Source organism: Rhinolophus sinicus, chromosome 15 (genome assembly GCF_057876585.1).
Source record: "Rhinolophus sinicus isolate RSI-liver-muscle chromosome 15, RSI-T2T, whole genome shotgun sequence".
Lineage (NCBI taxonomy): Eukaryota > Metazoa > Chordata > Mammalia > Chiroptera > Rhinolophidae > Rhinolophus > Rhinolophus sinicus.
In genome coordinates, this window is record NC_142515.1 from 103,509,007 (window position 1) to 103,536,794 (window position 27,788).

The 27,788-nt window shown below is 41.3% G+C and overlaps 1 protein-coding gene across 1 annotated transcript in view; it reads left to right on the forward strand.

Moving 5' to 3' along the window:
- Positions 1–27,218, forward strand: part of PINX1 (PIN2 (TERF1) interacting telomerase inhibitor 1) — a 76,366-nt gene extending 49,148 nt beyond the window's left edge. The window contains exon 7 of the mRNA XM_019733109.3: positions 26,512–27,218. Within this exon, the coding sequence (XP_019588668.1) occupies positions 26,512–26,976 (465 nt within the window). The 3' untranslated portion in view covers positions 26,977–27,218. The remainder of the gene's footprint in view (positions 1–26,511) is intronic.
- Positions 27,219–27,788: the final 570 nt, after the last annotated feature.

Genomic DNA, 27,788 nt, shown 5'->3' on the forward strand with positions numbered 1-27,788 from the left:
AGGATTGCTCCTTTTTACTTTGTAATATTGTTTTGGACTTAAGCAAATAGCCATACATAATGAAGCTACTTCTTATGAGAAAAAAGTTGCTTTTCTTCGTTGGTTAGAGGAGGTGTTTGTGTAAATGTTTATAGGATCTGTTTATTTTAAGGCATATTTGTAACGACAAATTTTAATTGGTGGTAAGTTACCAATGAGTGAGCATGAATACTTTGGTTGTTACGAGCCCATTCCTAGAAATACCCCTTCATTGCCTTTCCATAACATTCTCATTTTAAAGAGAATAATCAGTCAAGAGAGTTTTTATGTTAATGACAAACAACTGCAAACAATTAACAAACCCATTTTTAGCAGTTTTAAAACCATTTCTAAATCTTTTAATGTAGTCCTCTTATATAAAAGCTATGCTGGGCAGCAGAGCTTTGACGCACACCCCAGTTGACTTGTTTTTCCTCTTGTTTGAATCTGTTAATAGATACTCGTTGCAATAATATTTGTTTTAAGTTTATCTTGAGTTAAATCTGTATAGGTAATAAGGAATACACCAAAATACTCATAAGTGACTCACATTCTCTTGAGTTGTTACAACATTCATTAACTGTATTTGTGTTGCTGCTTTGACAGCGATCCCTGAGGCAAAATGACTTATAAACTCACTCTTATTTTTGAAAATAGAGTCCCTTCTGTTTGGTTATTGAAAATAATGACTTCTCATAGTAAAAATTAAAACAAGTGCTTACATTTCACTGGACATATATGTTCTTCCTTTAGTGTTAGTCCATTGAAGCTTTTTGGTGGGAAAGTCATTGTTTAGGTGAAAACATTTGAACAGACTGAGCTCGGGAATACAGCTCTTTACTCAGAGAATTCTTGTGCCATAAATCATAATTTTGATTGAGATTATTTTATAGACCCACTAATAGAGGCTTATAAATGAGGTGTGATCAGAAAATATGGTGAATGCTTATTAACTAAAAAAAATTTATTACAGTAAAAGACACATTGCCATTAATCCCCCTCAAATACTCCCCCTCACTTTGAACACACTTGTCCCATCATTCTTGCCACTTTCTGAAGCAGTTCTGGAAATCCTCTTTCGTGAATGTCTTTAGTTGTGCTGTCGTGGCTGCCTCGATGTCCTGAATTATTTTGACTTTGGGGAAAGAGCCAGAAGTCGCACGGTGCCAGATCCGGTGAATAAGGTGGATGAGGACACACCATCATGTTTTTATTTGACAGAAATTGCCGTATACTAGAAATGATGTGTGACACCAAGTGTTATCATGATGGAGGATGATTTATGGCACACTTTAAAACACACCTTCTCTCAACCGTAGCTCACACCTGACTGACTGCACTGAACATGTTGAAACTTGTCACACACTGTGACTAAGGTTCACCAAGCCGCTTCCCATATTGAAGATCCCTGCCTTTCCATTGGATGGCACTTGGCAGCAGCATTCATGGTATTTTATGCTCACATCTCGTAGATAATGTGCGCATTAAAATAGTTTATGGGATGCAAACACTAGTAGTTACAGATTTGAAGGCAGGAACTACTCACGCTTATACTTGTAGAAGCTCCTCAAGGGCAAAGTGCTGGAACACTCACCAGATGTTGACAGGGTTGGAGTAGTGCACTGAGGAACACATCTGGGGGAATGTGATTTGGCAGACACATGGAAATGGGAAGAAGTGTGTGTATGGACCAGAGCTGGGACTGTAGCATGGAGAATCAGCTTCCATTTGGGAAAGGGAGACGCCTACCGTGTTTCCCCGAAAATAAGACCTCGCTGGACAATCAGCTCTAATGCATCTTTTGAAGCAAAAATTAATATAAAACCCGGTCTTATTTTACTATAAGACCAGGTAATATAATATCATATCATATAATAATATAATATAATAAAATATAATACCGGGTCTTATATTAAGTTTTGCTTCAAAAGACACATTAGAGCTGATTGTCCGTCCGGCTACGTCTTATTTTCGGGGAAACACTATACGTGGGGAAAAGATTGAGCAGTAACCTAGAATAGACCGTAAGGTGGGAGTCTCAAATAATAAAACGGTTTATTTTGTTTAATCTCACATTATATATTTTAACTGTACAATACACCTTATGATATAAGTAACTAACACAGGTTATTGCTATATCATATACGAGTATGCATACATACATATATATGTGTGTGTATATATACACACGTTCACACACGACATAGAAAGACATTTGTTACTAATTCAGAGTCATTAAAGCCATCCTGTCCTTTAATTAGTTCTTTTTTCTATTACATTCACCTGTCAATATAGCCACTAGTCTGAAAATCCTAAAAATATCATTAAACCTTATATGAATCCCTGCGGTGTGCATATGGCAGGCCATTTGCAAGTCTCTTGTGAATGCAATCACTAAGATTATTTCTTTTTATTGTAAATCTGCTTTGCTTCATTCATTAATCCCATAAACAGTTCTTGGGCATCTGTTGTGTGTGTGCCAGGCACTCTTCAAAGCAGAAGGCCTGATCCCTCCCCCAGGGAGCTCGCCGTGGAAGACAGGAACTGTGCATTTCAGGGCCGTTTGGTAACTGTTGTGCTAGAGGTGCACACATGGCCCTGTGGGAACCCTGACAGGACACCTGCCCCTCACATGGGCCCCTGCCTTTCTGAGGACATGGCCTTCCATACAGGACAAATGAGTCATAAGAGAAGAGGCTGGGAGGGTTTTTCAAGCTGTAGTAGCATCACACGCAAATGTGAAGTTGAAAGAGAACACGGGAAGGCTCAGGGTGCCAAGGGAGGGTGTTAAGATGTGTGAGCCATGCTGCGCGGGGCCTGCACTAGTCTGATTAAAGACGGATTGGCTATGTCTCTAAATAACTGGACCTTTATCCAGAGACTCAGACTCAGAGTGGAATTCAAATATAAGCAAGCTTCAGTGCTACCTCTTGTTCGTCCTGAATACTAGAAGGGAAGAAAGGGGAAGCCTGGGCAGAACAGGGAGTGGGGAGTGACTCACCACACCAGGCACTGTGTAAAGAGCACCTCTGCAGAGACGAATTGGAAGAGGCTGTCCTAAGAGCCACAGGCCTTGCGAAAGCTGGCTCCTTTCTGGTCAGCCTAGAAGAGGACTTCCACCAGAATCCCAGCGAGTCATACGGCTGCACCCAGGCCAGTGCCAGTCCTTTTGGCCTGGACAGGACCGGGCAGGGGCCATCACCACCCTTTTCTTCTAGCTGCGAAGTCAAACTCTTACCGGAAAATCCTATGCAGCCAGCAGATTCCCCAAGTGTAGTAGCGCCAGCCACAAAGGCAGGGTCTGGAGCGCCCCAAACAAAAATACCCCACCAGTCCTTTTAAAAGAATGTAGTATGTTTCCAACGTTGCACTGAAGCCTAAATGCAAATGGTAGTTGGACAGGTAAGTTTGACTGGCTGATTTCATTTCTAAGGCTGAGTTTAGCAGCCTGTAGATGATGAATGGATGGCAGGTGTGCTGAGATATTGATTCCTCAGCTCTTGGAGTGGCCAGGTGGGGCCTGGAGTAGCTGACATCCCTTGGCTTATCACTTGCAGCTGCCGCCAACAAGCAACCACATATATTTACCTGTGGATGCTGTATGTGTATTATTTGCTCGGTATGCTCCACTGAAAAGAATTGGAAACCACTATAGGCTTCACATACTTTAGGGGCAGTTTGGTAGCAAAAGAAAAGACAGTCTTGTTACAAATTAGTTTTGACATTTGGGGTGGGTGTTAGAAGATGGCCTAATACCCACCCACATGCTCCTAAAAAGGCGGAGGGGGATTTTCCCAGGGAGCCCTATTAAGATTCGTACCAGGAGCTTTGACTGTAGTTTCTCCGTGCATTTGGAAGCAACTGAGGGATCTGAAGCCTAGGAGGGGATATGATTCTTTTTTTTAATTTAGAAACATCCTTTTGGCTGCAGGAGATAAAAAAATAATAAGAAGAATGAGGGTAGTAGGAGGCAAGACTAGCTAGGCAATCCAGTTAAGAGGCTCTTATTCTGGAGAGTCATGGAAAGCCTGAGCCAAGGTTGTGACAAAGAGCTAGAGAGAAAGGGACAGAGTTGAGTGATATTGTAGATGACCCAGGACTTGGGGTCCAGCTGAATATGGAAGAATTGAGGCTGTGACTTGGCTCACGCAGCTGCACGAATGGACGATGGTGTGGGTCACCGGGATGAGGAATGCCCCGGGAGGAGCAAATCTGTGGGCACTGATCAGTTCAGTAATGAAACACGAGCTAGCAAACTGCGTGTGTCATCCTGGGCATTCCACACAGCCACACCTTTGCTTCCTTTCCACTCACTGTGCGTTCCCTTGCCTATTGTTGCATGGCCATTACTAGTAACTGTCTCACGTTTCACCTCATGCTGTGAGGTCCTCACTGTTTTTCACGGACCCATCCGCATCTGCCAAAGCCCTTTCTCTCCTTGAGCCCTGTCTTCCTGCTAAACCTCCTTCATTGTCATCTGGCTACTTTCTCCTGTCACTCTGTCCCTCACTCCCTGTGATGGAAGGCTTTTTCACTCTGCTTCATTGGAAACCCTATAGACACAAGCTGATGGGGTTAATGGAGGGGGGAGGGGAGAACCTTGAGAGAGACATTGAGGCCATCTGGAAGTGAAAAAGATGAGGGGAGAATGTGGAGCAGTGGTACAGGGAACCGAGAAAATGCCACCTCCTGTGACTAGTTCCCCGTCAAAGGCCAACCCTGCCATTTGGGCACAACAGCAGTCTGACCTCAATGTGATTATCCTGGAGGAGAGCACTCTGCCTCAAGCTTGTAGGTCTCTCTCTCTCTCTCTCTGTTAATTTCAAACAATTTATTATAAAGCTATAAAGCAGTAAACGTTCACTGTAGAAAAATTATTATCTATAGATAAGAAGAAATATACCCCTGATCCAAACACCTAGCGATAACCATAATTAAAACCTTGGCTGGTGGAGGCGTGTGGGTGTGGTAGGACTGGTGTCTACGGTTTCTTGGCAGTCGCAGAAGCAGGATCATAGTGTACCTGCCGTGTTGCAACTTTTTAAAAATGCACACATTTCATCTCTTCAGGAACTTGCATTTTTAACTCTGCTACTGAGCCTGTGAAACATGTTGCTATGGGCCCTGGGCTGACGGACAGCGTTTCTAAACCACTCTAGCCCAGTGCACTCTCTACAGTGACAGGGAGCTCCTTCAGCAGACCTCTCTCTCTCGGTGGCCCGTTTGCCTCTTTACCTAGGATCCCCTCAGGTCTACTTGTTAGCTGTGGAGAAGACAAGCGTTTTGAGTCCCTTGTCACGTTCTGATGGTCTGAAGGTTGCCTGGTAATCTAGGGAGAGAAGAAGGACCTGGCTGAAGGGGTGAGGCTAACAGGAAGTTTTCCTGGGCTTAGTCCCTGTAAGGGCTGCGAGTGGCTTTTCCATTCCCCGCCTCCACCTTCATCCTGTCATCCTGTCCCTCTTCTTACCCCTTATCCTGCTTGCCCCAACCTCCTCAGTTCCCTGGTATTACATAATACTCCTGTTAGGATCAGTTCCTGTTTTGCTAGCGAGAGGAATTGTGACCCTTTCAGGGAAAAACCCTGTTCTAACATTAGCAGCAGCTGCTGGTGGCCAATCCATGATCTCATATGGGAAACATACCACTTCGCCGGCTTCTCTGTTCCGGTCTGAGTCAGCGCACAGATGGGATTACCTTTCTGCCTTGGTTGGGTTCCCCTCTGCCTTGTTTCTTCTGTGGGAATCTGCGATGATTTCTCTTATGATAACGAAGCTGTCAGCTTCAGTCAGGCCAGTCAGCAAGCACTTTCACTTGTGCGCAAGGGCCTCAGGTTCCTTGTTGCACTCCAGGAAAAATTACAGAGTAGAAGACATGCATTCACTTTTTAAAACATTTTATTATGGAAAGCTTAAAATGTAATAAAAGTAGAGAGAATATTAAAGCGTCCCTCCCTCCCCATTCCCAGCTTAACCGTGATCAGGTCATAACCAGTCTCGGGCTTGCTGTACTCCACCCACTCTTGCCCCAATTATCTAGGAAGCAATTCCTAGACATCGTATCATTTTATCTTATTTAGCATTTCATTATACATCTCTAAAAGATAAGGACTCTTAAACACACAATCACTGTACAATTATGACACCTAAAAAATGTAACCACATTTCTTAATTTCTTCAAATCCAGTCAGTGTTCACATTTCCCCTGTTGTCTCATCATAATTTTTCAGTTTGTTTGTGTGTTTGAATCAGAATCCAATGAGCTCTTTTTATATTGCAATTAACTGATAATGTGTTTTAGATTCAACCTATAGTTCTAACTTCCTTCTCTCTTTGTTCCTTGCATGTTATTATTGAAGAAACCTGTGTTCCTTTTCTCATAGAATTTTTCATATTCTGAATTTTGTTGATTTCCTCTTCATAGTGTCCTTTAATGCATTCACTTTTTAAAGAAACCCTACACTGAATCTTTGTATAACAAATAACTATCCATGCTGGACCACCTTTGAGCATTAATTTCCCTCGCATGGCTCTTCACTAGGTAAGTAGTTCCTGCCTTCATGGAACTTACAGCGTAATCTGAAAGACAGTAGTTAATATTGTAAGCTCTTCTGAAGTAACAATGTCAACTAAAAATAAATATAATAAAATACGTCAAATATAAGCATTTCTGCTATAACACAATAATTGTGTTCATGAAAAAATGTTACATTTTGCAAAATGCCCATTAAAAATAATAGGCTCACGGGGAAAAATCGGGTAAGAGTTAGACTGGTGAAATTGATGCATTTTTGTAGCCAGAACACACACGTTGCCTGCCTCCCTACCATCACCTCACACACACACACACACACACACACACACACACTTGTTGCCTCATGAAATAATTCACTCAGACCAGGGATAATACTAGGGGATCTCAAACATAAATGCTCAAAAACAATAGAATGAACACGTTGGCTGTAGGTGCGGACCTCTGGGCTGTGGGGCCACTGGGTGAACACTGGGACCTGTGATCTGCTGCCAGCTGAGTGCTCTGTGGGGAGGGAGTCCCAGATGCCAGTGCTGTTGTGGATGGGTTCCCTGGGAAGCAGACTCTAAAGGGGACATTAATTAGCCTGTAGGAAGTGTATTGGGAGGTGCTCTCAGGATTACTAGCTGGGCTGGGGCATTGAGGGGAAGAAACAGGATTGGGCAGAAATTGGGCTTCCATGATGTGTCACATGTCCTCAGCTGACTCTACAGGGACCTCTTGAAAACCACCCAGATCTTTGGAAGCATCTAGACCAGGGGTGTCAAAACTGTGGCCCACAATCCATTGTTAATTGGCCTGCAGCAAATTCCGAAAATATATTTAGTTTACTTAAATAAACCAGGTGAGGCAATACGTACTTTACCTCGAGTGAGTGGCCCAGCTGTTTGTGTATTTTACCGGAAATGGCCCTTGGTGAAAAACGTTGAAAAAAGCTTGGACACCCTGATCTAGACCTCTATGGCCTTGCGTGGACCAGTCACTGGTTAGCCCTCTGTCTTCCCAGAGAGCTCTGACAGCTGAGAGTTGTCAGCCCCTTTAGTCCTGAAGAGAGGATCTGGGGGTACAGTGCAGCATTCGCTTTGGCACAAGGGTACGCGAAAGGGCTTTGGCAGATGTGGAGGGGTCCATGAGAAAGGTTAAGTAAGGATTCCACCGCTGCAGGTGAAATGTGAAAAATATAGTTAATAGTAAGTAATGGCAGTGACGTGATAGACAAGTGAATGTACAGTGAGTGGGAAGGAAGTATTACCAATGCTCATTTTAATTTTCTTAATGCCAAGCTGAAGGAGTCCTGCCTGAGCCGCAGCCAAGCTGAGAGGTTTTGGGTTTTTTCCCCTTTCCTTCTGGTAGTGTGATTCTGCCTACATTATCCAGGCTCCCTTGGCCTCAAAAATCACACAACTTCCATATTTTACTATCACTATTCCCTTGTTTACCAATGACAGAAGAGGTGCTTGGTGTTACAGAGACAGGTGTTATTACAGGACAGACTGTGAGAGAGGCATAAGGAGCAATATCAGGGCCTCTTCACGTTTTCATTGACTTCAGAAAGTGTCCAAGCCATTGACAGACTTGGCCTTGGCAGTTACTTAGGCTTAATTGTCCCCAAGAAATTCACCTAAAATTTAAGGCACTTCCCATGGTGGCACCTGATAAATTGTACCTAACTTATCCGTCCTCTCCCACCAGACTGTCACAAACTCACATGGTTACTTACTACAAAACAAGAAACTGAGAAGATAATAGATTTCTCTGGCCATCAAAACACTCAGCTGGCTACTTACTTTTAGTGACTCTTTAACTTCAGAAGGAAACAAACCAAAGAAGGATAATTCTATAGCATTACAAGGCATTTTGAATTCATGACAATGTGAAAAAAATGACGAGGGTTGTGAACTCCAAGTGGCTTCTTATCAAGGGCTTAAACTTGTTTTATGTCTTGACGTCAGTCACCTAGATTTGGTGGGGTTCCTTTTTCAACAACCAGAAAAGCTGACCTGGGGAAGCTACTTTCTTTACATAAGTACAGGCCGAACATTTCATGTCATGTTGCTCCTCGCCATCTTAGCCACACAGAATCCTTGAGTCACCTAGTGACATACTCAGCCCAGAATCTTCACGTAACTAGTCCTGCCATCTCTAATTTGATTTGCCTGGCAACAAGTCTAAACATTGTCTAGCTAAGAAAGAAAGAGCTAGTCACAGTCCATTGTTTGTATTCCTTTATAGTATGCGTTACTCCATCCTTCCCTGGGGAGTGTGTGCGTGTGTCTCTGTATCTATACAGATATATGTACTCTTATACACACAACGTACATTCATAAACTGGGTACTTAAAAATTGATCTTTCAACACTAGTTTGTTCAGTGTTGTGTTTGCATTCAAGATTTTCTTTGATTTCTTATTTAAAATGGGGGATTAAGGACCTTTGCTTCACAGGGAAAAAGCTTCAACCCCAGTTTATCATTTACTATCCCCATAGGGTTGCTTTGATAAGTACTAATTTAGGTTAGCACAGCAAATGTTTGTCTATAAATGAGCATTACTAAATTGCTTGAAGCTACCTGAAGGCATTTCTTGAAGTAATTCAGTCATTGGGGTAATTTATCACCAAAATCCTATTGGATGGCATTTAAGAATCTTGTCTTTTGTAGACTTTGGTTCTACATAAAGTATAAAGGAAGATTCTAATTTGTTAATTTGCTAGGCCAACCCTTCCATAGTGAGAAGTAGCTTAAACCTAGCCCTGAATTAGTAGGATTTCACTAATAGCTTTAAGTGTAGTTTAACATGTTTCTTGATGCCTGTCAGTCAGTAAATTGTAATTTTATGTAATTCCATTGAACCACTTTATAACAACCAAAAAATTTTGTTTAAAACTCAATCATTAACCTAAAACTTCATAGGAATTTTCCTTACTTTTTTTTTTTAACATAAGATGTAAGTTATAAGTTACCTGTGTTCATTAGGTATCAGAGTGGTGGTAAGTCTTTCTGTTTCTCAAGGTTAATTGTTATCTGAAACGAACTGAGCCTCTAGGACGTTAACTCAGTTTTATTTCTTTGAACAGCACTTAGTCTCTGCAAACGGCACAAGGCTGAAATGGTTGGGTTTTGATTTGTCATCTGTTTTTTGACAAGTTTATCTTTTCTGCATCAGAAAATGTTGTTTTAAGCAAAGTAGTGGGTAGCAGTAATGGCAGCCAGCCTCCAGTCACCGCTGTCCCTGACATTTGTCCAGGACTCCTTTTGTAATTCTCTTTTTTCAGTCTTAAAATCATATGGAGGTTCTACGTTTCACTTGACGGGTTTTTGAAGCATTTTGTGAGCTTGAACTCCAACTAGCTTTCTAACAAGTGCTTAAACTTATTGTATGTCTGGACTTCACTAACCTAGATTGGGTGGGGTTTCTATTTCCACAAACAGAAAAGCTGACCTGGCGAAGCTACTTTACCAAAGTAAAATCTGAACATTCATGTCAGCGCCCTTTCTAAAAGGAAGGCAGCTTTTACAGGAAATTGTTGAGTAGACTCTGGAAGTGAATACACTTAGTCTTATTTCTATGTATTATTGAAATTTGTAAATAGAATATCAGCTTAGATAGTTATCTAATTCTTATTCCAAAGTTATTAAAGTTTCAGATTGGAAATTGTGTGCCTGCTTACTTTATAATCCTGAGAAAATCTTTTTTTTTTTTTTAATTTATGATATACTTTATACAGTTAAAACACTGACATTCAGGTAAATCACTCGTTTAATTTTCGATTGTCATCCGCACACTCATCCCTTCCCTCCTCCCTGTGAAGATGATAAATACATTATTAGGGGGACAAAAGCATGGCATTCATATTGGTTTTTAGTGGGCCCCAGTTACTCAGACTTGGCTTAATCACGATGCATGACACATTATTATCATTGGTCACAGTTTATTTTAGACTCCTTTGTCCTTATAATGATCTAGAACTGTGTGTAGGCTGATACCTTGCGGGCATTTTCTTAAACTTAATGGATAAAATCAACTGTCTGTGAATTGAAGTTATAAGTTACCCCAAAACAGAGCCTACTTTCTAGTCACATGGGCTTTAAAACAATAGGATCAGGCTCAGTGGACTCAGTGTCTTTGCATGAGGCTTAAGTTTTTGTCATGACTCTTTCGGCATAATCTCGCCTTTATTTCATCTTTCTTCTTCTAAGTAATATAATTTTAATTGTTTTCTTCCTGTCTAGTTCCCCGGATCCAGACCCTTCCAATTCCTTTTTCTACTTAGCTCCCCTGTTTGTCCTTGTCACCCAACAGCATTGCTGCATGACAAGTGATTGAGTGAGTAAGACATAATCCCTACTCACAGTCTAGTTGGGAGGTCAGAGATGTACACAACCAACTGGAGCGAAGGCCTCAAGTGCTGTGACAGAGGCCTGGGGACATACATGACGTCTGGGACATACGTGATGTAGTGATGAATTCTGCTTGCAGAGATTAAAGAAGGTGACATATTTGTAGTACCTTAAAGGAGCAGCAGTCAGCGATGTTGAAAGGCCTACAAGGAGAAAGGAAGACCATATCCACAAAGACAAATCCTGACGAAGCCAAAGGCATTTAGCGGAGCAACAAACATACTAATATGGCTGTAAAGGATAGAGAGGGCAAGTGCCCCATACACTTCTCTTCTCTGTGTTACTTTGAATAGGTCCCAGAAATCATAACATTTCATCCAAAATATTTTAGCACTTTAGTATTCTCTAAAAGTTAAAGGACTTTTTAAAAGTGTGTGACTCCAAGACCGTTATTATACTCCGTAGAAGTTGAGAATTGCATACTATCATCAGTAAGTGTCCACACTTACAATTTTTGTGTCATAAATTTTGGTTTACATTATAGTTTTTTCGTTTGAATCAAGATCCAAATAAGGATCACACATAACAGTTGACTGATACATCTTTTTAAGTTTCTTTCAATCTGGATTTCCTTTCCATATCTCTTTCTTTTTCCTCTTTCATTTTTAGAATGAAATTTAGAATAGAAATGTACATATATCTACTATTTGATTACCTTGAGGTAATAAATAAATGATAAATATTTTGTTTCCTTTATTTACTGGGTTTTAAATGGAGGAGGTTCTCTAGCATTCTCTGAAAGTAACCAATGAGTTTTCCTTTTTTATTTTTTTTGAAATCACTCATAATTAGAAATAGATTTCATATGTTTCAGTGTGTTGCATTTAATATCTTTAGTGACTATCATTTTCCATCTTTGCCCAGTAGGAGCCTCTTGAAGTTGGTTCCTGAATTCTTTTGACATGACCCTAAATGGTTTTGGTCACTCCTTCCTACCTAGTGTCAGACTTTCCAGGCCCACCTTATACTTATGCTGCCCCAGACTCTGTGTCTTCCATGTCTGCCTGGTTCCTCTTGATGATAAATGATGTTTAGAGGACACAATCTGGGCAGGAGAGTTGTGCTTTGCCATTAGATTGGTCTTTAGTCCTAGGCCTTTTTTACATGGACAGAATGATAATTTCTTTTAATGATAAAATAGATTATGAGTTTCTACTCATCTTGCTGATTCAGATTCAGGACCACAAGGACTTAACTTCAGTATCAAATCTTTTATTTTTTTTTTATCCACAGTAAGAATTCTTGGAATCTATTAATTCCAGAAATAAAAGCATTAAAATATTACATGACTCACTTGCTTATTTCCCATTATATACACAGTAGTGACAGAATAATACCAATAACTTGATTATCAAAAAATAAGTAAATAAATTGAGTTTTTATTGGGTTTTTAGTGAGGGTTGGTCCTCACTAAATAAATTGGGTTTTTAGTGAGGGTTGGCCATTTCTTTTTGTCCTTAGGGGATATCCCATTGGGTTATGTACAATCAAATTACGGTGTTTTAAAGTCACTTGCAATTTTGTTCTGTGTTGAACCAGCTGGTTGCAGAATCTGGTTCATTTGTTTCATCTTTATTTAGGAATTGGTTTGCTAAATGTTAATTTTGTTATGTGTCTATTGATTCTTGATTATTCTATTTTTATTCTTTTGATTATATTATAAATTATTCACAATTCTGTAGTTTGTACAGATTTTTAAAGGGAACTGGATTCCAAGATCTTTCTTCTTCACCTTGGTTATCCCGCTGGTCAGACGCTGCTCCACTGCTTGCACATATCCTAAAAAGAAAATATGGTTAGACTGTAGGAAGTCTTAAAACTTGATCCATGCATACTTGGCACGATTTAAGACGTGTTATTTCTCTGCAACCTTCTTTTCCAAGATGGAAAAGTGATTCTTCTGACTAAGCCTGGATATAGATGTTTCCATTTCAATAATGGGTATCTAGGGAAGAGCTAGCCTCTTCTCCCAAAGTCACCTAGCAATCTGGTGGTTCATAATGGGATGCTTGCCTCATCCTCTTTTCACTTCCCTACCAGGTATCTGCCATTTTTTGCATAAAATGTATGGTCAGTGGTAAAAGCCACCCATAGACCAAAGTAAATCAAAGATTTGGCTGTAAGATTTAATCAGAAGAACTAGTCATTTTATTTAGATCATGGCAATATCTGTGTGAACAGACCTTCTCAAAGTAGGTTCAGCAGAAAGCTAATTCCATGGGATGTCAATGGATGTTACACCAAAAAGGGTTCCAAAGTGAAATAAGTTTGGCAAATTCTGAAATTTGAGAACTACTGCATTTCTCAGATGATAAAACGTGCACTGTGAACCACAGGGAGGAATAGGTTGTTTTCCAAGCTTACTTAACCATGAATCCATCCCAATTTCTCAAAGTGGCATGCTGCATTAGAAAATAAGTCTGCCTCTAAGTTCAACTTTATAGGACATACATGCGACACAGGAACATGTTAAACCATATTATAGGGATCTGTCCAATAAAATTCAGATCCTGAGAGAACTCTATAGGACAAATGGCTCGGTTTCATCAACATGAAATTAAAAAAACCAAAAGAAAGGAGGGATGGAAACTCAAAGCCCCAAAGAAGCAAGAGACAGATCAGCTAATCACAGTATATGGACCTTATTTGGAAACTTATTCAAATAAATTATAATAAGAAATAACTTAAAAGCCAATATGAATATAGACTAGATATTTAGTGATGTTAAGGAAGTTTTGTTACTCTTTTTATGTGATTATAGTATTATAGTTACGGATTTTTCTTAGAGCTGTTTACCTTAGAGATACGTACTGAGATACATACTGAGATATTCATAAATGGAACTATATGAGATCTTTGATTTGCTTTGAATTAATAGGAGTAGAGTTAGTAATGGTTATGTGTGGCTACTTGTTGAAGCTGGGGAATGGGTACATTGGATTCGTTATACTATTTTTCCTGCTTTTGTATATGTTTGAAAATTTCCATGATAAAAATGTTTTTAAAAGCCTGCCAAATTGGTATTACTTTCACATGAGTTCATTAGCAGTAACTGAGACCAATACTGATTTTAAATTTCCCTGCTTAGTCTAGATTCTTCTCCTGCAGCTATCTTTGTTCCCCACCCCCAAGAAAGACCAGGATTTCTAAAGCATATAAGCTTTCTTGGATTCACAGGTGTGATTTCTTGCAGAGTGAAAGAGGTCAGCAGTGACGTCCTCTGTATTTGGAGGAGTGTCTCATAGCCTTTCTTGTTCCTTTGTAATATGGAAATGGAATTGTGAGTGCCCGGACCCAGAAAATAGAGGCACGTGTGCCCATAGAAGGCATTCTGTCTGCAGCCTGTGGCTTATGGCACCCCCACCCCCCAATTCCCGGCCTTTGGAGCATGGACAGCAGATCAGTCTTGTGCTACGTGCCCAGGAGCCAGTAGCACACGCAGTGAGGGGCAGGGCTGGAAGCAAGGAAAGTGGCGGTGCATTCCAACCAGAAAGGAAGTTCTTATAAAAACTTCTATCCCTGTTGCTGCAGTTGTAGCAAAAAGAGATATAATATGTGTTTTCTTTTTTCAAAGGCAATTTTATTCGGGCCAGACCAAATAAATTACATTAAAAGCTTCAACTCTTTTACTTATTCTACACCCTTTCCTACGTCACTCCCTCCAATCCCCAAGCAGCTCACACACCCAGCCCCCCCTTTTGGCTAGTTTAGTTTATTGCCAGTCATGGTGCTGTCTGCTCTGGAAAGTAGCAGGAAAAGCTGATAAGGTGCTGAGGACAGAAATCTCTGGTCTTATCTCTCCCTAGCACCCGGTGCCGAGAGTGTATCCTTTTCCTGTCCTAGGACAAGAGACATAAACCGACCATCTCCTGGCAGCAAGACTTCAAACAGAATTTGGGGACCTGCCTCTACTTCCTATAAGAGCCAGAAAGGAGAAAGTGGGTCGTTGAGTTTTTGAAAGTTGTCTTAATACCAGTAAAAATATGTTGTCTTCTAGATCAAAAACGTAACTTCATAGTAAGACACTTATTTAAAAAGAAGAAGAAGAAAAGAAAAAGAGGCAGGTAGGGGAAGAGCTTCCAAAACAACCCAAGTTCTAAGTCACTGAGCTGTTCTGTTTGGTTAGACCTTTGCCAGGACATAGGTTTGGCCTGAAAGGATTAGATTTGGCTTTTTGTTTGTTGACAGACAAGTCAAATGGTTTTTAACAGGTTCTGTGATAATAAGTTGATACACAGATGGCCTGGTGTTGGAGGAGAAGAGTGAAATATTGGCTCATTTTTCCTTCTATCCCCCTGTCCTACCAGGAAAGCAAAAACAACATTCTCTCTCAGATTTTCATCCTGTGATGTAATGCAAATAGGATGAAGAGGAAGGAACCTTCCTTTGGGTTAGAGTGTGGCCAGTGGCTGGTGAGATGCTTTATTCCTCACGCTGTAATCTGAAGGGACTATGGTGGGGGTACCGGTGATGCGGCTTTGGGCGTTACCATCTCCCCTCTGGGGCCTCTTCCGAGCCTCACCAAGTAAAGCTGGAAGTGTCAGCCAACCTTGATATCATCCTCAGCCATCTGGGTCCTCAGAGAGCACCCAGTTTGCAACTTCAGACTTTATAGTATTGAGGAAACCAAGCTTGATACTTTGCTACCATTTTCCGAAGAAATTGGTCATTGGCTAGTTCTGCCAGACAGCCAATTGCTGGAATTCCAGAAGTTAATGACAACTTTCAGAACTGTGTATATGATGTAGTAGTAACAGTACAGTTTTATTCTTGAAAGCTTATAGTCTGTTGGCTGAGTGCTGTGATATTACGTAGGCTACAGTGAATGTTGGAATTGCAATGGCCCTTTAAAACATAACTATTGTTTTTCCAACTTTCTTCCATAGAGCCCTGGGAGTTCCTCACAGTTGCCTCCGGGGCCTTATGAGGGGAGAGGAGGGTTAGGACATGAGCTACGGGTTCCCCCAGCCTCACCTCGGTCACAGTTCCCCTGATGTGTTACACATTGGCCTTCTGTTTAAGATTTCATTTAAACAAAGGTGTGCAGTGCTAAAATTGTGTTTGGAAAAAGTCACTGAGTAGCCCTACTTCCTTGTTTTGTAAATGATTCATTTTGAGGCCCAGAAAGTCCACCGACTTGTCCAGGATCACACATTCTGTCGGACGTGAGCTGGAATTTTTGACACCCAGGTCATTGCCATTGCTACACTGAATTCAACACCTTTCTTACTTTCCTTTGGTAGCTAATATTTTATAATAGTGCCACTTAAGGTATGGGCCACACACCAGCCCGTGACGAGGACAGAAATTGATTGCAAGCATTTAGAAACTTTTACAGTAGTTTGATGTTGATTTTTATAAGTTGGAACTTGTGTTTTATATTATTTTTTAAATTTTATTTTCCTAGAACATTAAAATTTTATTTTTTTGGTATTTTATAAAGATCTTGGCCCGCAATGGATTAGAGATTTTAAAAAGAAAAAAATTGACCCTTCACCCCTAATGGTTTGAGAAGCACTGTGATATAGAGCATTGAAATTCCACAGAGATTGAGCCCGTTGGGGACAAGAGTCAGGCAGGTGCTGCTTTATGGAACCCTGTTGGATTCTGAGCAGGTAGGAGGCAGTATTACTTGTTCTTTTTTGCTTAAATTTCTAATGTCTTTCTTGCTTATAAAATAAAATTTAAAAATATATTATAGCTGGTGTAAAACTAAGAAAGATTATATATTTAATATATATAATAACATAAGAGAAGCATTACATATTTAATAGCTGTGCTAATGTTTATTTTTTGTGAGCTCTTTGGAATTGTAATCTCAATTTAAGGTTAGGGGTTTTGTTGAATACGGTTGTTTTGTAGTTGGTTTTCTTATTTAGTTTCTGTCTGTTTAAAAAATAAATTCTCCCAATGTACTTTTTTTTTTCATTGTGGTAAGAACACTTACATGAGATCCACCCAGATCTTATTTTGTATTTTATTTTTTGTAGTCTGTCTCCCTCAGTACCGGAGAGCGATCTCCCAGTCAGGTAAACAACAATGGCTGTTCAATGAGTGTATGTGAGGGACTGGTTGGCCAAATGTTTTTGGACCTCAGCCATCTCAAGATCTTGTTGTATAATTTACTTTTATTATATGACTCAATGAATTCAGATTTATTTAATTTACTCTTACTAACTTAAATATCCTCTAAACATAGAATTATTTTGCCCTACCAAATTTACTCCTAAAAATATTTTTAAAATATTTAAAAAATGTTTTTATTTGTTACTTTGATTTCTAGTCAATTAAAAAGAAGCTACATAAAGATTCATCTTATGTAGTATACAAGAACTGAGGGAGGAGACTTTTTATTTGTACCTTTATTTGCCTAAATTAATATACCTTCCTCTTAAAAATAATCCTAACTATTCCAGATAAGTATTCATATTCGATTCCTTGTTTCAAAATATGAGGTTCTCTAAAATCTTCCAAAAATGCTGTACTTTCTATAATAAAGAGCCTAATTTTGAGTTTTGTGATTCTTAAGCAATTTTCAAGTCTTCCTGTGTAATAAAGGTGGAAGAGACAGACCCTCTGTGAGCCTCTGCTTCTGTTTTTGGGGATTCAGACACTAGCCTTCAACTACTTATGAAAGCTATTTGTCCTGCCTCCAGAGAGCAGGGAAGAGAACCAGTTGACCTAGAATTATAAAATATAGTCAATTTGGATTATTTTTAGACTTCATTCAAAGAAATTGGTGCCTATGTCACATTGATCATTTCTAGTTTTGGAGGAGCCTCGTTTATCTTATAATGGCCAGTGTGATGTGAAATGTCACATGAGTCACTGCAACTTTCCAAGCCCTAGGACCTTTTAGGGAGGCAGGAAACCTGCCCCTTTTTTCTTTTCCCTCTTTTTTCCCCAGAGGCTGCATGACTCTTGTCAGCAGTTACTTGAGAAATTGTTGCCATAGAGAACCATGCTCTTAAAACATGTTTTTGTTGGCTTTTCTTAATGAGTGGTAATTTGAGCAGCTGACTAGGCAAGTGGAAAAAAAAAAATGAACAACTCTGTTAGCACTGGCCTTCATATGAGGAATTTGGCATTATTTGTATTTCTCTACTGGTGTCCAGTGAAAAGCAAGATAGTCTGTCCCTTCTAGTTCCCCACTATCATCTCTGAGATGTCCAGTTCATTTGTCTGAGTTTCTAAATTCCAAGCAAAGTGCTAATGCCTAATTGTTAGAAAGGTATCTCTGCATGTTTATAGGATGTTGATAGTTCTCTTTGATGCCAGATCACTTTATAACCAAACTTTGTCCTTGTCTACCATCGTTTGCTGCTAGAAATCAGACAGCAGTTAGCAGCCTCGCTACCACTCCCTACCATAACTCATTAAGGGAAAGAGAGACTGAGGGGGAGAACATCATCAAAACCCAATGCCTTCCAATGCCGTGTGCATGCATATGTGTATACTTCCAAAGCATCTAACATTTCCGAAAAGCAGATCATATTTCATACTAAATTTATGTATTCATGTAGTCAGCAAATATTTACTTAACACCTTTTATGTTTACTTGTATAGCAGAGAGAAAACAAATTTCCACAAATTTTTTACTGATGAAATTCAAAACTTTATTGACACTGATACTTGAAATTCACGTAATTTTCACATGTCACGAAATAGTCTTCTTTTGATCCCCCCTTCCTCCCATTTTAAAAAACATTCTTAGCTTATGAGGGATACAGAGATCGGCAGCAGGCTGGATTTGGCCTGCAGGCCATAGTTTGCCAACCCAGTTCTAGAGAGACCCCTCCAGGAAATCCTGCTGAGTGGGCTTCTCAGACGTGCCAAGAGTCCCTCGGACCTGTTTGCACATGCATATACTCCCCCCTACACACACACATTGAATTGCTGCGTGATTCTACTTCTGTTATTCTATTTTGAATTTTTTAAACCCCACTTCAAATCAAAATTTCCCTTCAGTCAGTGGCGTGTTGTATTTCTTTGTAAGTCTCGCGATGCTTGCTAATACTAACAGCGACTGTGTTTCCCAGGCAGGTTCCGTAAGGCTGGTTATTACTAAGGCTGTGTGTTTAACTAACTCCAGATGCAAGTGATAGGTATCTTGAAAAAAACACAATATTTCACACTTGAATAAACCTTTTGAGAGTGTAAAAATAGCTCTTTATCAGTAAAACACTGAATGTTTTCAATTGTATGGAAACCAAAAAGGTGCGATAGAAAACAAAAGAGGAAACACTGACTTCAAGGCCCAAGTCCTGCTTTCTAACTGACAGTGTTGGGCACTGCTTCGCTTAACCTTTGGAGGCAATGCCATCTGATGACTCCCTAGAATCAGAGGCTTTGCTAGGTCGTATTTTCAGCTCGAGATACAACATACGCTGAAGCTTAACAACTTGGTACCGGGGGCTTCTGGTGGAACTTTTATCCAACTGTCTGTCTTCTTGGAATGAGTTCCTACCTTTGCCCCTGATATGCCCAAGAACTCTCTTGCTCTCCATTGCTTTCTTTTGATGGTAAGAACAGTCCCCCCCATGCAGGCTACTTTATTGCTGTGTGTAGCCCAACCCACAGAATGAATGCGGCAGTTAGCATACATCACAGCACCTCACTTGTTTCCAATTCGCTTATCTCCCAGAAGGAGACTGTGGTAACACAGAATACTAGCCCAGAGAAGAAATGTATGGATTGTTTGACTGAGATCCTCTGCATAGCTAAGGCTACAGGGAGTAACCGGTTGCTTACACCAGAAGGCACTCAAATGTACCTTGTAGTAGTTCGAGAAGCAGTTTGCGCTATGAGGTACAGTGGCATTTGATTAGAAGGGAATGGTTTTGTCTGGATGGAGAGAATGTACACTGTAAAATGCTGATTCTCTTTCCTTCCCACCCTTCCAAGCCTTTTCTAGTCACTAGCCCTGCCTGGCTTGCAGACAAATCTGTGCCAACAAATACAAAGCTTAGGGTTCAGTGGGAACATTTCCCAGCCCTGATCTGCTTGGGCACGATGTCTTTTGTGCTACCCTTGAGCCCTCACCATAGAGTTGTTCCTTATTAGAGAGGATGTGCTCAATAAAAATGAAATAGAAATTGTCTCTGTCCTCAAGGAACTTAAAATTTCCTTGGGAAGATGCTTACAAAGCACATTATACAAAACCAGAAAATAGAGGTAACTAATTGCTAGTCATAGGAAGTAAATAAGAGCAGTGTTCCACAGGGGATCGGGCTCGTTGAAGGAGGCAGTTTTGCACGTGATCTTCAGCACATAGGAGTCCCATGTAGCAGGCGACTGCACCAGCCCCTCCGTCCCTCCTGTTGGCCAAGGGCTCAGTGCACACACAGCCCAGCACTCCTTCATCTTGGTGAGTCATGAAATCACTTCGTACCTGAATTTCTCTCTGTCCAAAGTGGATGGGTGTAGTTTCTACCTCCAGGAGTACGTCAAGACATAATTGGTGTTTGTCAGAACTGTCCTGCTGAAAAGTTTCGAAAAGACACAAAACATTCTTTCAAACGACTCACCACGCTTTCTTACCTTTTCCCAGACTAATCCAACACGGGCTGACACCAGACAGGCTGGGGTGGAAGTGCGCGTTTGTGTCTTACAGGCAGCAACTACCAGCGCTAATAACCCCAGTCGCTAAATCCATTACCCTTGAGCTCTGGTGTCTGCTTTGTCTTTCAATGCACATAGTACGTGGAAGGATTACTGTTGCAGCATGATCTCTGTGTCGATGTGGAAATCAAAAGGCTTCAATCATCTTGTCCCTTAAGATCAGCAGTGACATATGACAAAGGCTGTGAGCTGGAAGGTTTTGCCTTTGAAACCCCATCTCTGGCTTGATATGCTTATTATAAGTGATAAGTAGTAAGATTTTATCTTTATGGTGCATCTGCCCCAACCACCTCACTAAATTTTTGATACAAAAAATACTAACAACATTCTAATGAGAATAATAGAGAATCCTCTTTCTTTGGGCATTTTACTGGTAACCCTTCTCATTACAGGTGTTTGAGTAACACAGAGGAACCCAGAAGAGCTTGAGCAGATCATTCATTGAGCTGCAAAGCCTCTGGAGAGAATACCTAAAAGAAACAAAGCACAAACTCAGATTCTGTAGACATTTGAGAAAAGTTGGCATGCATAGTTTGGGGCATCTTTCAGGTAGCTGAGATGATTGTGGCATGTTATAATTGATATTTTAAGGATTTCTTTCTGCGAGGTCTTGTTTCCTTTGCATCCACTCTCCCAACACCCCCACCTCCGCCCCAATCCCAGTGGTAAGTTAGCATTGGTAGAGGTAGGCTTAGGCCTTAAGATTCGCCAGCTCTAATCACGGAGCACAACACAGTCATGAATCACTTGAATCTGCCTCTGGCTGAAGAGAAACCTGAGACACAGCAAGTTCGCAGTGGACTGGACGGCGGACCATTCCATGGACTTGTCACACCCAGTGATCCCTGTCTGTCTCGGAAGTGCCCTGGTGGCAGTCATCCGGCATCTGTCCAGGAGCGGCTTCCCTTAGGTGGAAGGTTGGATGGACATGGGTTTTACTTCCTGCTTGAAAATAGTGCCACTTGGCCAAGTGAATTGACATGCTAATTTGACATATATTAAACTCTTAAGCCTGGTTTTAGGCTTTTATTTTATTTATGTGAATTACAAGCTACATAATAGAATTTTTTTTCTGTTTAGAAAGTAGTGTCTATTTCTGGTAACGTTTTTCTCCATATGACGCTTTTGCATCAGTTAACTTCTGCCCTCATAAAGTTGAGCATGGACCTTAGTCCCTGGATTACATAACCAATTGATGTATCTTTCGGTGTTAGTATGATTTTTAAAGAGAGGAACAGGGACAAGTGAGGCTGGTGACGCAGGCTGGAAGTTAGGATGCCGTAGTGGCTGGCAGCCTTGGGGCCAAAGCCCGCTGCTGCCAGCCCCTGTCGTGAGGCCTTCTGCCTGGGAGGTGCTTTCAGTCTTGGTTTCTGCCTCTAAAATGGAGAGGATGCCTCTGCCTGATGCTGTGAGAGTCGCATGAGACGACGTGATGCTGAGTGACTGGCACGTTAAAAGCATCCAAGCCACGACAGCTGCTTTCTTCAGTGCACCAGCTGTGGTCCCTTGGGGTAAACTCTCCTTACGTGATAAAGCAGAGCAATCGCGAAGGGCTCTTCTGGCTTTAAACTAAACGTTGAGGTTCTGTGACGTGGGGAACAGGTCCTCCCGCGTTCTGACCCCCAGAATGTTTATTGGTCGGGTAGAAATGAAGGCCCTAGCTATCCTTTGAGAAAATCAGTCATCAAATGTTTTTAACACATACTATACCCTCATTGGCTCTGAAAGAAACGAGGAGACCGAGGTTTTCTGAGAACAGACAAGATTAACCTGTAAAACCGTTTTTAAGAACAACACAAGAAACTATCTCATTTTGTATTTTAAAAAGAGTAGCTTCTATATTGCATGGAAAATATTCCAGGAGTCTAACTGTGCCTTTGGGTCTTTCTTATTAATTTATGAAAGGGGAGTTAAACAGTGGATGTATTACAGATCCAGGGAGGGATTTTTAAAACTGTTTTGTTAATTGCCTTACCATTTCCCCTCATCCACTGAACTCTTTCTTTGAAAAGCTTCTTCATCTTAGGCATGCTGTTAGGTCCTGGCCACACATGGTTACGTGTGACATGTCCCTGCCCCAGCTGAGTGAGAAGACCGTTGTCAGCAAAAAGCTGGGGTTTGCCACAGGCAGAGCCCTCGCTCCCACTCATACGGACTCTCCCACCTTTATCGTTCGCTGTACCCGAGTAAAAGCCTACATCTCTCCTTGCATATGCTGTTACCACACAGCTATTAAAGTTCTTGGCATCTGAGCAGGGCTTACAGAATGTTAGACTGTGCGGACATAAAAGCCAAGGGAGAGGTTGCCAGGTGATTCAGTCCAGAAGCCCACCACAGTTCCCATTCCAGCCAGAGAGCATCAGTAGCATTTCCCCCATGCTCTGCTTTGTGAGGACACAAATTTACGGGATGTGAAAGATTAGTGGAGATTTTCAAGCCAGGGCATAAAAAAAGAGACCCTTCAAAACCATAACTACAAGATGAGGATATATTATCGTTTCTTAAAGTTCCAGCTTCCTACCACCTTTCTTAGAAGTACTGGGATGATTTCCAGGGCTTAGGTTTGAAATAAATTCATATTCCAGTGAATAGTCATTTTTTGTTTTTATTGATTTTAGCTTCTGTATAGGGTTGATCCTTTTAAACAAATTTTCAAAAAATGCTTCAATACAGACTCGTATTTGGCTCTTTCAGCTCTCTGAAGTGGCATTACTGGATCTGCTCTTTGGCTGTATGCTTTCTTACAGGTGGTGTAAAAACATTTTTTCCAGGCAGGCTGTAGGTGCATTGATGTCACTTGTACATGTTGGCTTGACAGTGGGGTGATAGTTTTCTCTGAACCGAGCTCATCTCTGCTGCCTGCTTATACCACCTCACTACCCCTTCTCTACTCACCTGTGTCATAGAGGAATGGCCAACCCAAATGTCTTTTCAGAGATCAGTAACTTTAGGCCTTTGAGGGACCTTAGAAGTCACCTACTTTAACCTACTGATGTGACTTGACTATATAACTGAGGCCCAGAGAGGTTATGGGATTCACCTAAGGACCTTCTTTAGTTAATAGCAAGGACTGGCATTTTTTAAAAAAGAGATTTCCTGAATCCCTCAGCTTAAATCAAACGTTTTTTAAGATTAGGGGGTTAACCACATACCTGTTGGTAATATTTTGTATGGAACTGCAAGTTTTCAAGTTATTTGTAAATTTATTTTTCTAGTGTTTAGAACACTGTTAGCAAATAAAAGTCACATTTGGTATGACAGATTTTTTTGTGTGTGGTATTATGTGTTGAATGGAAATGTGGGAAGATGCAAGTTGTCTCTATTTCAAAATACAAAAAAGTAACTGGTGCTTTTCTCAGTGCTTATTCACTGTGAAGTTCAGGCCAGGTATGAAAAGTATTAGTTTTCTTGAAAAGGTGTACATTTTTTATATGCATGGCTAAGAACATAGAAACAGGGATTATAATCGCTGTAGTAAAACTGGGTTTATGATTTAGAACATCATAAATTATGAGCTTGTAGAATATGAACCCTAGGCTTTGCTCCTACTGGAATCATATTCGTAACCTGTCCCTCCTTCATTTCCATGGTTTTTAAAACAGACCCATGGCTGTCGTGTGGGAGGGTGGCTGCCCTGGCATTAAAGGGCCCTCCCCAGCAGGTCACTGTTCTGTGTACACTCTCTTCGGGATACGGAGCGGTCAGCTGCTGGCACCTCTCTTGCTGGTCTCCGTGCCCTGCTAAGCTTGGTGTGCAGTGGCCCATGGTTATTAAAATCCTTATCACCGGAGGAGTTGATTATGAGCTTAGTTATTTTCTGGGCTTAGAAAGGCCCTCTGAATTCAACAAGTGACTCAAAAATGCTCTTGTATTCCTTAGTAATGAAAAGTGTGATGAATACCAGCAATTAGCTCCTGTTTAACTGTGAATTTAAAGCTCCTGTTTAACTGTGAATTTAACTGTGAAAAGCAGGAATTCAGAAGTAATAATAGGTGAAAAAGGGAAGGAGCCAAAAGATGTACCTTGAATTCGAGTTCCTAAGACACAGGTACACTCCAGAAGAGTTGACCCATGTAAGACAAACTCCTGTTAATGCCACAAAATTAAATAAGACCTACTTTACATAAACAGGCCACCTTCACAGAAACTGTCTCTGTGTGACTGTGTGCTCTTAAATGGAAGGCAAGGCCTGTCTTGTCCATCAAACTGGGATTGGCTCAAACTGAGAGCCTTGAGATTTTCCAGTCTGCTACACGGCACTTCAGCTCTTTTTCAACATTTGAGGAACAGAAAGACACAGTGACCTTGTTTTTATTTCCTGGGACACCTGTTTTAAAATTTTTCCCAAAAGCACCTGATGGGATTCCAGCCAAAATTGAATGCTGATAACATTTAAACGTTTCCCCAAAACTACTCAGGTAGTTTATTCCACCTGTTCTGCATTTTACATTCTTAATTTTTAAAAATTTGGCCACGTGATTTTTTTTTTTTTTTTTCCTGAATAAAATAAGGTTTGGGTTGATTGGATACGTTGTGATGTTGTTGGTAAGGTTCCCTGTGGTGTGAGCTCTCTGGGGCAGCGGCCACTCAAAGCCCAATTGTCCGTTGATATAATATTGATTCTGCCAGAATTTCAGGTGCAATGCTACTTTAATTCCACTGAGCCGGTTTTCGAATGCTTCTGTATCAAGAAAATGCACGGCCCATTTATATGTGTTGGTTTGTGATAAAGTCAGAGCTTTTCCTGCCAAGTTCAAAATAATTTGTAGAATGCTAATTTGGAAACTGATTTATTCAGAAAATTGTTTCCCCACCTCTCCCTACATGAGAGGGTCAAATAACCAGTCTCTTCCTTGTGTGAATAAGTGAACAGAAGGAGGAAGCCAAGCAATTATGAAAACCTAAGTTTAGCATTATTGTTTAATGGCTTAATTATTGCACAAGTCGCTGTGGGCACAGTTATTCTAGGCATTGATTTTCCTTAAAGCATCGTCCTTGTATTCTTCACTGTGAAGGGACTCCCTTTGCCACATGGGTATTTTCATCACCTTACTGCCAGCCAGCTGCAGCCCATGTGGTGATACCAGCGTTTCATTTTTTGTCCCAATCTACCAGGGATTTTCTCTCGCTTCTCAAGCTTTCCAGTGGTATGTATTTATTTAAAATGAAAATGTAAACCTCACTTAATCTCAGCTGTCTGAGTAATTCCTCCCATTTAGAGGCAAGACTAACACAGCCATGAGGATCTAGCCCATGTCAGCACAGGGATGGGGCTTCTCCCTTCTCCCCATTGCCCAGGGAAGGAGGGCTCTGCATACTGAGCTGTTCTTTCTGGGTGGAGGATGGAACGCATGCATTTCCAACCCTGGTGCATCCTCTCCAGGAGTGGCTGCGAGGGAGCCATGCTTTGCCTTTGGAGGAGAAAGGTGTCCCTGACACGCCAGGAGCCAGGCTGGCATTTGGCTCTTGTTATATAGGAAGGGTTACTAACATATACATGTCGCATCTGAGTCTCTAGGTCAGTGCACGAAGACCTGTGTCATCCATAACAGAGCTGAAACGGTGTCTGACAAAATCACAAAGGCCCAGGACTTCAGTGTGCCTGTTTCTTATGGGACACTGAGAACTTGATCTCCATTTACAACACTGTTGCAAAGGTGCTGTGTACTCAGAATTTCACTTAGGTGACTTGCCAGCTAATTTCTAAAGGAAACTTTGGCCTGTGCAACCCACCATCCCATGTAGTGTTCAACCAAAGTGTCTGGCCACCTGGTTCTATGCTTTGCAGTTCAGCTCTACCAGAGCGGGGAGAAATCAACAAAGAGGAAGGAAGCGGGGCACTCAGCCTGGTCTGACTGCTGAGTGCGAGTGGCTCCAGCTGGAGTCCTCTTGGACGCTGTGAGGATGCTGATGCTTAACCGCTTTTAACTCTTTTCCCACACTTTAGGATGACTCCAGACCCGCCACTCCAGATGGGAACGAAACCTCCACAACGACGACCAGTACCTTCACCATCCAGGAGTACTTTGCCAAGCGGATGGCAGAGCTGAAGAACAAGCCACAGGTCACGGCTGCAGGGCCAGAGACCGAAATGGAAAAGAAAAGGGGGAAGAAAAAAAAGAAAGGGGCAAAAGATAAAAATGTGGAGAGTTATATCCAACCAAAGACTAAGAAGAAGAGGGACCAAGTTGAGCAACAGCTCGGAGACCCTCACTGGGATGAGAACTCTGATGCTTCTGCTGAGGTTGGCGTGGATGGTGTGTGGCCACTTGGTGACCCGGACATACCAGCAAAGTCCAAAAAAAGGAGAGAAAAGAAAAAGCTACAGAAGCAAGTTGAGGCAGCAGTGGATGCTACGCTAGATGAAACACCAGTAAAAAGGAAGAAGAAAAAGAAGAAAGGTTCCAAATAAAATTCTCTCGAGCCAGGGCCTTCCAACCACTCAGATGTCAGGGCACTGCCAGGTAAACAGACACCTTTGGCCTGAAGGCAGAGCGGAGTTCACCCAAGAGTTTGTGCACATCTTTTAACAAGCCCGTGGGTTGCTGCGTCTCGCCCTCTCACCACATTTGTCCCAAATCGTATTCCCAAAAGAACTTTTTACTGTTCCAAATCATGGTCCCGTAAACAAATAAATTTCGTTATAGACGCTGAGCCCTTCAGCATGAGTGTTCATTTATATTTGTAGGACTACATCAGGCTGTGTGTGTGTGTGTGTGTGTGTGTGTGTGTGTGTGTGTGTGTGCGCGCACGCACGTGTGTATTTGCTCTTGATTTCCTTCAGTAACAATGAATGGTGCTTCCTTCTGAAGGACTTAGTCTAATTAAAGGATTAAGAGGCAATAGTTTGGATTCAGATCATTCTTTCTGTTCTATAGCCAACCATACATTTTTTGCCAAGTAGGTATTATATGATTACATTCCCAAATCATAGACTTGGTTTGGTTCGGTTTGGTTCAGTTCGGTTCAGCTCAGCTTGGCTCGGCTTCGATGGGGAAATTGTTTTAATGTCCTCTCTTCCACTGAGCAGTGGCACCCATGTGTTCTCAGGTCTTCTCCCCAAGACTGTGAAGTTTAAGAAGTGAACCGACTCTGGGGACAGTTTAACCTTCCAGCTCTCCCAGGAGGCCCTGCAGTCAGTCCTCGGGGAGAGCAGGCAAGCAGATGTATCTCTGTTTGGTGGTGCTGGAGGGCAAATCCTCTAGAGTGGGATCTGCCTTGTTT